General features: G+C 50.6%; 2 protein-coding genes across 5 annotated transcripts in view; one reads left to right on the plus strand and one right to left on the minus strand.

The window, feature by feature from the left end:
- Positions 1 to 4,132, minus strand: part of Tead2 (TEA domain transcription factor 2) — a 23,244-nt gene extending 19,112 nt beyond the window's left edge. For 2 of the 4 annotated variants that reach the window (XR_013052470.1, XM_006986262.3), the window contains exon 1: positions 792 to 876. The gene's annotated coding sequence lies outside the window, so the exon portion shown is untranslated. Of the gene's footprint in view, positions 1 to 712; positions 877 to 2,718 lie in introns of those variants that run through there. The other 2 variants (XM_076575340.1, XM_016004865.3) reach the window with 2 other exon arrangements.
- Dkkl1 (dickkopf like acrosomal protein 1) lies at positions 3,916 to 8,826 on the plus strand. The gene is made up of 5 exons (XM_006986260.4): positions 3,916 to 4,014; positions 4,168 to 4,334; positions 5,212 to 5,352; positions 5,478 to 5,567; positions 8,437 to 8,826. Exons 2-5 carry the CDS (start codon positions 4,185 to 4,187, stop codon positions 8,743 to 8,745), a joined length of 690 nt encoding a protein of 229 aa, XP_006986322.1. The 5' UTR covers positions 3,916 to 4,014; positions 4,168 to 4,184; the 3' UTR covers positions 8,746 to 8,826.
- Positions 8,827 to 11,711: the final 2,885 nt, after the last annotated feature.

The following is an 11,711-nucleotide window of genomic DNA, read 5'->3' on the forward strand; positions in this document are numbered from 1 at the left end:
GCAAGCAGCCTCCACGGCCCCGCCCCCTCCCCGGGCTCGGCTCCAACCCAAGTTCCCGTCGACTTTCCGGAGGCCAGAAACAGGGAAAACTTTTCCCATACTGTCCGATACCGCCTCCCCGGAGCTTCCATGTCTTCCAGAACTTTCCCAGGCTCCCAAAGTTCTGAGTCCCATCCCCTCCTCGGGGCTCTCGACCTAGCGGAGGTTAGGCGAACAAAGACCCCAGGCCCAGCCCAGTGTGGCGGCCACGTTCAGGACCCCCGTAGGCTGAAATCCCAACCCTGCCCACTTCCATGTGGCCAGACAAAGAGACAGACGAGCTGGGCAAGACGGACATTAATGCTCTGCCCTGGTCCCCAAGCCTCAGAAGAGCCATGGACGAAGGTCCACGGGGCCTCGTGGCCCTCCTCGGGCCACCCCCGCGCCTTCTGGGCTCCGTGAGGGGCCACACGTCCACAGGGCGGACACTTGCAGAAGGGATGGCCCGGGAGGCGCGTGCCTCGCACCGCGGAGAGCTGCGGCCCTGTGCACGCACGTCCTGGGTCCGCAGCCCCCGGCCACCCCGCGCGCTCCCCCTGCCGCAGACCAGCCCCAGACCCCTAACTCTCAGAAAGTTCCAGCTCCACACTGCGGCTGCATCCCAGCGCAAACTCGGGCCCCACGGCAGGAGGAGGGCGGCGGGCAATTCCCACGCGGTCCCAGGAACACGCACCTCACCTCATCGCGCGGAACTCCCCACCCCAGCTCACACACCCCAAGCAGGACCCCGATTCCCGCCGGCGCCTTCCTACCTCCCGGCCTGGGCAGGGGAGCCGCGGGCGGGCGGGGCAAGACCGGGAGAAAGTTGCCGGGAGCTTTGTTTGGGAAAAGTGGGAGGGACCGCAGAGGGGGGGGCGGGCCCGGAGCAGGCTCGGGATCCCACCGTGACGCTCCGGGCAAGGTGTTTGCTTTGGGAGAGATGAGTCCATCTGAGGACTGGGTGCGGATGCTGGGGTCCCTAGGAGAAGAGGTAGTTATGGGGGCCTGGATTACTAGCTGTGAGGGAGGAGGCTGGGGCCTGGAGCCCTGGGTCTGAGGGAGGAGGCTGGGGCCTGGAGCCCTGGGTCTGAGAGAGGAGGCTGGGGCCTGGAGCCCTGGGTCTAAAAGAGGAATATTGGGATCTGGACCCCTGGGTCTGAGGGAGGAGGCTGGGCCTGGACTCCCGGGTCTGAGGGAGGAGGATGGGCCTGGACCCCTGGGTGTGAGGGAGGAGGCTGGGAGTTGAGGGGAGGGAGTGGATGGACTCCTAGTTCTGATGGAGGAGGAGCCGTGACCTGGGTCACCCCTGTAATGCGTGTGTTTACTGAGGATGTGGAATTGACAGGCAAACAAAGTAATCTTTACCAATTGTATATGGGTTTTTATTCTTATTCTGTGTTTTTAGATTTTTTTAAATTTTGTCTGTATAAGTTTTTTTGCACGTATGCCAGAAGAGGGCACTGGATCCCCTGGAACTGTAGCTACAGATGGCCCACTGTGTGGGTGCTGTGAATCCAATCCCGAAAGAGCAGTGCTCTAAACCACTGATCCATCTCTCTCTCTAGTCTCTCTCCCACTCCTCCCTCCCCCTCCCCTCCCCCTCCCTCTCCTCCCCTCCTTCTCCTCCCTCCCCTTCCCTTCCCCCTCCCTCTCCCTCTCCTCCCCCTCCCCCTCCGTGTGTGTGTGTGTGTGTGTGTGTGTGTGTGTGTGTGTGTGTGTGTGTGGTGTGTAACTGGAGATGAAGCTCAGAACCCCGAGTGTCTCCAGGTCTCCAGTGCTAGGCAGATGTTCCACCTCAGAGCTGTCTCTAGTCCAACCTGTTTCTGTGATAGTAAAGTGTTGGGGTGGGTTTGTTTTCTTCTGAGGAGGACATAGCTTCCCTTGTGAGCTGGCCAGAGTCAAGCCTGTTGGGCTGGACCCCCCAGAGTTCCTGAAGATCCATGGAGTGCAGACTCCACGTTCCGCGGGCACTAGTGGCTGCAAGTGGCACCTGTCCCAGGATGGAGACAGAGCCTGGGTGTCTGAGGGGCCCTGGGGCGTGCTCTCTTCAATATGAAGGACTGAGTAAAATCGATGGCACTCCTGTATTCCCAGCTCTTGGGAGGCTGGGGCTAGCCTGGATGCTCTGGTTTGTTTCTGTTGCTGTGGAGAGCGCCATGACCAGAAGTAACCTGGGGAGGAATGGTTTATCTAAGATTACAGTTACAGTTCATCATGAAAGGAAGTCAAACCAAGAACCTGGAGGCAGGAACTGAAGCGGGGACCATGGAGAAGCGCTGCTCACTGCCTTGCTCCCCATGACTGGCTCGGCCTTACAGCACCTAGGAACACACAGGCCCAGGGCTGGAACCACCCACAATGGGCTGAGCCCTCCAGTGTAAATCATTAATCAAGACAGTACCCTGCAGACTTGCCTACAGGCCAATTTGATAGGGACATTTTCTAAATTAAGTTCCCTCTTCCCAGATGACTCATGCCTGTATCAAGTTAACAAAGAACTAACTAACCAGCATGATGAACTACAGACATTCTCTGAGAAAACAAGACAGACAGAAACCGCACAACAGACACACCATGGCCATGAGCTGGACAGAGGGCTCAAGGAAAGGGACTCTTCTGCCACCCTGTCAACCTGAGGTCAGTGTCCAGTGCCCACAGCTGGGCAGAACAGCCCTGAAGGTTGCTCTCTGACCTCCATACCTGCTTATGATGCACACACAGATTCAAGGACAGCTTCCACTACATAGTTCAAGGCCAGTCCAGGATGCATAAGACCCTATTTCTAAATTTGAAAAGTGAGAAACGAGAAAAAGAGGAAAAAGAAGGGCTGCCTGTCTTCAAGCTCGCCGTCGAGAGTGGCTGGCATGTGGGCTCTGTGGGTCTGAAGAGAAGGAAACAGATCTGGGGCTTCTCTGAAAATACAACACAGCACTGTAATTAGGTTGTTTGGGATTAGTTGGGCTTTTTACGTGCGGTCAGCTGTAAAATGAGAAGACATCTACGGTAGGACTCGGAGGTAGTCAGTGAGGGAGGCTAAACCAGATGCCTTAGCAGTGAAGGCACTGCAGTCAACCCTGAGTTCCATCCTGGGAATCCACACGGTAGCGGGCCAGAACCAGCTCTTGGAAGTTGCCCTCTGACCTTCACGTCTGTACCATGGCATTCCTATGTGCCAACACTGTGGATAAATGAAATTAAATGAGTGGTCTTAGACCCGGATATCAATATCAGTACGGTTGGGGGGGGGGGGGCTGGCCAATAGGAGATGGGGCCGCAGAGGCCAGGTCAGGCAAGAGGCTAGAGGGTAAGATCAGAAGATGGGAGTGGGTATAGTACAGGGGCGAGATCGGGAGGGGATCTAGTGGTCTGGCTGAAGGGAAGTAGTTAGTGAAGAATGGAGGTGTGACCCTGCATGCAAGGGCTTGACCACGGAAGGGAGGCCTGTTCACCCGTGAGGTCATCGGCTGGGGGCAGGGAGACAAGTGGCTGTGCCTTGAGGGACGTGACAGGCGTGTCTCTTAGACGTCAGAGAGTTTGGGAAGGTCAGCGGGTGGAGGCGTGGTCAGGAAAAGAGGGCATGTTCCTCTGATGAGGCATGGCCAGAGAGGAAAATCTGGCTTCAAGGACACTGTTAGCGGAAAAACGCAGGGTGGCTGTCTCCGAGGCATGATGTAGAGTACAATGCCTGGCTCATGGGCAAGGTTGCCAGGCGGGGACGTGACCCTCCACTCCTGGCGTAAGAGATGTGGTTAATCAACAGCAGAGGTGTGGATTTGACAGTGGAGAAGTGGTGGTGATTCCTCGGTGACCGCGGGAGGTGGGCGTGGTCAGACCATTGGGGCGTGGCCAGGCTCGTGGAGCCCAGGCACCCAACCAACGCTCCCGTAATCTGCTCAGGCTCGAGGCCAGAACTGGATATTAACGGTCCCGGTCCGGCGGTGTCCGGAGCCGGGTGGCCGAGCTGCGGTCCAGGAGAAGGAGCGGATGTAGGCAAAGGTGAGGAACGGGATCTGAGTGACGCCGGGTCCGGATGAACGGCGCCTGGAGTGGACAGTGCGGACAAGAGCCGGGGGATGCAGGGCAGGTGGGCGGGGCCCGGGAAGGGCCCCCGAGGGGTGATTGTTGAATCTGAAACTGCCCTTGTCACAGCCTCCCACCCACCCGCGATGTGTCGACTGGGGGTCCTGCTGCTGCTGCTCACCTCAGCCTTCGTGTCCTCTGCTGCCCCGATCCATGATGCCGACCCTCAGGAGGGCTCCTCCGGGTTTCTGGGTCTTCAGAGTCTTCTTCAAAGCTTCAGCCGACTGTTCCTAAAAGTGAGTGATGGCAGGGCTTTGGGGGGCAGAGAAAAGAAAAAGAGTCAACAGAACAGAGAGGTCTGGAGTCGTGTCTCAGAGGGTGGAGTGATTGTCTAGCATGCACACGGCCTGGGCTTGATTGCCCAGCACGGTTACACCAGCACTCGGGAGATGGAGGCAGGGGAACAGAGTCCAAACCACCTTCTCCCACATAGGAAGTCTGAGGCCAGCCTAGGATACACGAGACTGTATCTCCAAGAAAAGCAGGATTGTAAGGTAGTGGGCTGAACAGACAGATGATGCAGGACAACACAAAATAGGAAGAGAAGCTGGGCCTGGGGCTGAAAGGTCGTCATCCCAAGTAGCAGGTCACATGAAATCCCAACAAGTGAAAAAAAAAAAGTTCAAGGTCAGCCCAGGCAGCTTTAGTCAAACCCTGTTTCAAAAAATAAAAAGCGCTAGGCCTGGCTACCCATGCACTTGGGAGGTAAAGTCAGGACACTGAGTTTGAGGCCAGCTTGGTCTGCATATCGATTCCAGGTCAGTCAGAGCTACACAGTGAGACCCAGTCAAAATACATACATAAAAGAGGGCTGGGGTGCAGTGGCTGAGGGTGTGGCTCAGAGGTAGAGCCCCCAGTAAGGGGCCCCCAGCCTGCCTGCCCAGTATGTATGGGGTTATGGGTAGAGAAAAGAGCCAGGACATGGTAGCCAGGTAGCCAGGACATGCAAGGGGCAAGAACAGCAAGGCACTAGGACAGAAAGACAGACAGGTATGGTGGCAAGAGGCCCTGGGGATGGGAGGACCAAGGGAGAAAGGGATGGACTGACTTAGAGCAAGGCCTCGGGACACCCTGGAAGTGCAGCGGTGCACACACTGTTTCCCTCTGGCCTAGGATGACCTACTGCGAGACCTGGACAACTTCTTCTCCTCCCCCGTGGACTTCCGGGACCTTCCCAAGAACTTCCATCAGGAAGAGAACCAGGAGCACAGAATGGGGAACCATACCCTCTCCAGCCACCTGCAGATAGACAAGGTGCCTCACCAGGACAGTCCTTCCCGAATTCTCACTGCCACCCCTCATGCTGCCCTTCCTGACAGGAGAGAGGAAGGTGAGGGAGGGAAGCAGGCTGGCTCTGACGCCTTGTGTAATCCTCACAGGTGACCGACAACAAGACAGGGGAGGTGCTCATCTCTGAGAAGGTGGTGGCCTCCATTGAACCAGAGGCGAACACAGAAGGGGACTGGAAGGTAAGGCCCTACCGCATCCCCAGGTACCCAGGAATCAGCATTTTTCTATAGTCGAGGAGGTCCACTGTGCCACACTGTTCCAGCTTCCCTTCTGTTACTGTCAAAAACCACTCCAGCCAAAGCGGCGTAGGGAAGGAAGGGCCTGGTTTACAGCCCTTCAGGAGGGGAACTTTCTGCATCATTCATTTCTGCTGTCAGGAGAGAAAAAACACATCTTTGCTTGCTTTGTCCTGTCTTAGGTGGGTCAGGACCCACTAGGGAGTGGTGCTGCCCACAGGGGACGTGGTCTTCCCACATCAATTAACAACCTTGATCTAGTGAATTCCCCATCAGGGTCTCTTCCCAGGTAATTCTAGGCTGTGGCAAGTTGGCATTTAAAATTAGCCAGTGAACACTCTGTACATGGAATATCCTCAAAATTTCTGGGGCTCAGTGTGACAAGTGTCAAAAGGGACAGGTCAATAGGTGTGGTTGTAAACACAGGTGATCCCAGTACTTCGAAGGCTGAGGCAGGAGAATTGCCACAATTTTAGGCCAGAGGCAAGAGGATCTCTGAGTTAGAGGCCAGCCTGATCTATAAAGCAGGTGCCATGGGCTGGAGAGATGGCTCAGAGGTTAAGAGCACTGACTGCTCTTCCAGAGGTCCTGAGTTCAGTTCCCAGCACCTACATGGTGGCTCACAACCACCATCTGTAATGAGATCTGGCATCCTCTTCTGTGTTCATAATAAATAAATCTTAAAAAAAAAAAAGCAGGTGCCAGGCCAGCCAGGGTTACATTATCAGGACCCTGTCTCAAACCAAATACAAAACCATCAGAAAGTGTTTTGGTCTTCTCAGAGAGTTTTAGGGTCTCCAACAGCTTTGTGAACTTCAGTCTTTGAGAAGTCCACTAATTCCAGAATACAGGGCACATCTCGGAGGGGTTTTGTTTATTTTTATTTAGTTTGGTTTGTGTGTGTGTGTCTATGTACATACATGGGGATGCCCAAGTAGGTGTTAAGTTCTGTTTGTTTTGTTTTGGTTTGGTTTTTTGTTTTTGTTTTTGTTTTTGTTTTTTTTGTTTGAGACAGGGTTTCTCTGTGTAGTTTTGGTGGCTGTTCTGGATCTCGCTCTGTAGACCAGGCTGGCCTGGAACTCACAGAGATCCGCCTGCCTCTGCCTCCAGTGCTGGGATTAAAGGTAAGTATCAATCACTTTCCACAGGGTCTCCTTGTGTAGCCCTGGCTAGCCTTGAACTCACAGAGACTGCCCCGCCTCCACCACAATTAACCTCTTAAGTGCTGGGATTAAAGGTGTCGGACACCACAACAGGCCTCTAGCTTATTTTGGGGGGACAGGATTTCTCACCAAACCTGAAGATCATCCATTAAGCTAAGCTGGCCGGTCAGCAAACCCCGGGATCCTCCGGTCTCTGCCTTTCCCGCTGCCATGTGTGGCCAATATGAGCATGCGCTGCAGCCCCTGGCTGTTACCTGAATGCTGGGGATTGAGCACAGACACTCACTCCACTGACAGAGCCTTTTCTTGAGCTGGGGTCTCACTCCACAGCCTAGGCTGACCCTGAGCTTTCAATGCCTGGGAAAACAGGCCTGCACCATCAAGCCCAACTGAGGTTAAGGGAATTTCAGAACAGAGTGTGACATAGAGAGCCTGGAATGGTGACACAGCATGTTTGTTTTCGTGGTTTACTTTATTTTGGTTTGGTTTTTGGTTTTGGTTTTTTGAGATAGGATCTCCCTATGTAGCCCTGACGTCCTGGAACTTGCTTGTATTTGCAGACTGACCTCCAACTCTGAGATCCACCTGCCTCTGTCTCCTAGATGCTGGTTTTAAAGGCGTGTGCCACCACAATGACATAATTTAAGGTTTTGATTTAGAGTGACCCAGCATTTCTGTCTCTACCTCCTAAACGCTGGGATTCCGAATCTGAACCACCACACCAAACTTAATGCCTTCTTTTTTTCTTTGTTTTGATTTTTGGAGACACCTTTTTTCCATATAACCCTGATTGGCCTGGAACTCACTCTGTAGACCAGGCTGGCCTGGAACTCACAGAGATTACTCTGCTGCTTCTGCCTCCTGAGTGCTGGGATCAAAGGTATGCGCCGCCATGACCCAGCTAATGCCTTTGGTTAAGAGTACTGGCTGTTTTTCCAGAGGACCCAGGTTCAATTCCTAGCATCCACATGGCAGCTCATAACTGTAAATCCAGTTCCAGGGGACCTAACACTCTCACACCAATGAGGGTACATAAAAAATAAAATAAAATGAATTTTTTTTATATATATTAGCCATACAGTGGCCAGAAGAGGGCAACAGACGAGTTAGATGAGCCTGGGAGATGTTTGCCATGGGTGCTGGGAACTCAGCTCCTGTCCTTCCTGTCCTCTGCAAGGGCACTGCTGATGCATGCAAGGGGTGCACACACTTAGCATTCAGGCACAGCCTTGCAAACGTAAGATAAAATAAATCTCTAAGGCAATGGTGGGAGTTTAAAAACAAATTTGTATGCTGGAATGATGGTTCAGTGGTTAAGAGCACTGGCTGCTCTTCCAGAGGATCCAGGTTCAATTCCCAGCACCTAATGGCAGCTCACAACTATAACTCCAGTTCTAGGGAATCTGGTATCCTCACATAGACATACATAAAGGCAAAACACTAATGCACATAAAAATAAGTCTTTAAAAACTAAATGATAAAAACAAACAAACGTATTTATTACATAAAGAATGCAGCAGGCCAGACAGAAAACAGAAATGTCTGCCCCAGAAGCACTAAGTGAGCTGAGATATAGGTTGAGGTGGCCCAGCTTCTTGGATGTGCTGTATGGCATTTGACCGGGATCTCCCTGTGCCTCACATTACCAGGTACCCAAAGTGGAGGAGAAGGAGACCCTGGTGCCTGTGCCGAAGGCCATAGACAGTTTGCACCCCGAGCCCCGGCGGGTGGCTTTCTGGATCATGAAGCTGCCAAGGCGGAGGACCCAGCCTGATGTGGAGGATGGGAGCCACTGGCTCATAGAAAAGCGACATCGCCTGCAGGCCATCCGGGATGGGCTCCGGGGGGGCGCCCATGAGGACAACTTTGAGGAAGGGGTCCATGTCCCCCAACATGCCAAGCTGCCTATACGAAAGACACACTTTCTCTACATCCTCAGGCCATCCCAGCAGCTATAGGGTGGGGACTGGATGTCCCTGCATGTCTTCACCCTACCCCAGCACCATATGGAAATAAAGGTTTTCTTACGTCTAACATTATCTCCTGTGTTGATATTTTATTTGTGCTCTAACAAATAAAGCCTGCCTGGAGATCAGGGAGCTAGCTGCTAGTTAGCCATAGAAGCCAGGCAGTGGTGGCACACACCTTTGATCCCAGCACTTGGGATCTCATGCCTTTGATCCCAGTGCTTGGGAGGCACAGGCCTTTAATCCCAGCACTAGGGAGGTGGAGACAGGAAGCAAGATGGTTGGGCAGAGAGAGGAATGTAAGGCGGGAGGACACAGGAGCTCACACCCTTTTCAGGCTGAGGACTTGGTGAGGTAAGAGGTGGCTGTGGCTTGCTCCTTTGTCTCTCTGATCTTTCAGCATTTACACCACTATCTGGCTCTGGGTTTTTATTAAGATCAATTAGGATTTGTGCTACATCTGGCATCCAGCTTTTTAGGCCTCAATTCATGAAAAAGCTGCTTGCCTGTGGTGCCAGAGCTGCAGGCAACCGGGGCCACTACCCCTCCGGCTAAAGTTTTCCTTCCTTTTCCTCAAGCCTCTGAGAGAGGTGGGATTTTTCTTCTGCAGCCTCTGCGGCAAACTCCATAGGCCTTGGGGCTCCAAAAACCAGGGGAGTCAGAAGCTTTCACACATCCATCCCCCTGTGCAGACAGCTGGCTCTTTCTTCTCTCCCGGTGGTTTGTGTGCTTTCCCTGTACCCTTCCTCTGGCTGCTGCCAAACTAGATAGCTGCCTTGAAAATCGCTCAGGCTTCTGTTCTACGCAGAGCAGTCAGCCCCACACTCCATCATCATCTGAATCGTATCATTGACGGATTTGGTGAGACAACTGGGAATTCTTAAAGGGAGGAATTAGAATTTTTTCTCCACATTAAAGAATGGGAAACACTATTACAATGGAGGAAGTTAGGTCTCTGTATGATAATACATTGGACAGTTTGAAAAAGGAGCAATTAAATGAGAGTATAATTAATTTAGATGGGAGTTCCATAATGTCAATTTAAAAAGTCATTTTTTAAAAGATTTTATTATGTATGTATGAGTACTCTATCTGCATGTGCAACTTTATACAAGAAGTGGGCATCAGAGATAGGTGTGAGCCACCATTCGGTTGCTGGGAGCTGAACTCAGGACCTCTGGAAGAGCAGGCAGTGCTCTTAACCACCAAGCCATCTCTCCAGTGCCTAAAAAGTCATTTTAAAGGTTGGTTAATATGAGTGTCAAGATACAAGTTTTAGAAAAACTTATTAAAACAGATCATAGAGATATTCAGACCCAGACAGAGGAACTTAAAGGAGAACCAGTTTCAGCATTGCATTATAAGGTTAGAGAAGAACAGCATAAGGTTTTCAAACAACCAACCTTAATCTATCCAGTAACCTTACAGGAACTGCCAAATGATAGTTATCCCCAAGATTGTGCAAGAGCTGAGTGGACTCCTGTACAAATGTTAGATTTGAGGAGATTCAAGGAAGCAATAGTCTCATATGGCATGCATTCACATTTTGTGAAGCAGATGTTAAACTCATGGTCAACTTGTAATAAAATTATCCCTCAAGTCTGGAGAGATTTGGTTACAGCAATCCTGGAGCCTAGTCCTCAATTACAATGGAGGACCTGGTGGAAAGATGAGGCTAAGTCAACAACAAAGTAGGGCTAAGGGTATGGAAATTTTCCAAGACCAACTTCTTGGAGAGGAAGAGTATGCTAATGTGGAAAGGCAATCTCAATGTCCACACCCTGGCTTTATGCCATGCAGCAGCCTTGAATGCTTGGGACAGATTGAAGAAGTAGGAAACAAAACTGAGTCATTTACTAAAGTTATAGAGGGCCCAAAAGAAACCTTCACTGATTTCTTACAAAGATTTCTTCAGCAGTAAATAGAATGATACCAAATTCAAAAGCTAGACAAATAATAATTGAATCTCTGGCTTTTGAAAATGCTAATGCTCAATGCAAAATGGTAATTAGGCCATTAAAGGCAAGATCAGCACCCCTAGAGGAATGGATCTGAGATAGTGTCAATATTGAATCTCATGACCATGATGATGCTTGGATAGGAGTGGTGATTTTCAGAGATTTGAAGAAAAATCAAAATGTCAAGTATTTCAATAACAATAAACAAGGTTGCCTAAAAAGGGATTGTAAACAGAGCATTCCTAGAAACAATGTTTTTTCTAAGAATAATCCCAACAGAACACTCCTCCCTTCTGGATTATGCAGAAGGTGTGGCAAAGGCAAACACTGGACTAATGAATGTAGATCAACAAGGGACAGTCAAGGTAACTCTTTCCCCATGTCAAATTCAGTTCAGCCATTTCCTGACATTGTGGAAGAAACTCCTTCCCAGAGCAATCAAAGAACCTAATGCCTGTTGTAAGAAACCACACTGCTCTGGATGATAGAACAGCTATAGGAGAGAGAACAAAAAAATTCAGGAGAAACCATAAAACAAATATTTTGACAAACTTCTATAAATGAACAAAGACCAAAATTAAAAACACAAATGATGTTCTTCCTGAAGGTCTTATAGACACAGTTGCAGGTGTAACAATAATTACAATGGAGTCTTGGCATCCAAATTGGCCTCTTCAGGAGGAAAATGTTCAGTTTTTAGGGACTGGTACTTTATCTCAGGTAAAACAGAGTATGAGATTGGTCGAATGTATAGGGCCAGAAGGACAGAGAGGAAAATTAAAGCCATACATGTTTAACAAAGCAATGGATTTATGGGGACATGATTTGTTACAGCAATGGAACACTCAGATTAACATTCCTCTAATCTTAGAAACAAATCATAAATTAATATATGTTTCTGGGAAAAAATATTAGAAGGTATAAAGAACAGCCACCAACCATTTAGGTTGTACAAGAACAGAGCACAACAGCTGCTGATCTTTCAAAGACACCAACAGC

The sequence above is a fragment of the Peromyscus maniculatus genome, chromosome 1 (genome assembly GCF_049852395.1).
Source record: "Peromyscus maniculatus bairdii isolate BWxNUB_F1_BW_parent chromosome 1, HU_Pman_BW_mat_3.1, whole genome shotgun sequence".
NCBI lineage: Eukaryota > Metazoa > Chordata > Mammalia > Rodentia > Cricetidae > Peromyscus > Peromyscus maniculatus.

Coding starts and splice junctions, on each gene's coding strand:
- Dkkl1 (XM_006986260.4), top strand. CDS start 4,185: ATGTGTCGACTGGGGGTCCTGCTGCTGCTGCTCACCTCAGCCTTCGTG. Junction 5,353..5,477: donor GCCACCTGCAGATAGACAAG/GTGCCTCACCAG, acceptor TAATCCTCACAG/GTGACCGACAACAAGACAGG. Junction 5,568..8,436: donor ACACAGAAGGGGACTGGAAG/GTAAGGCCCTAC, acceptor TCACATTACCAG/GTACCCAAAGTGGAGGAGAA.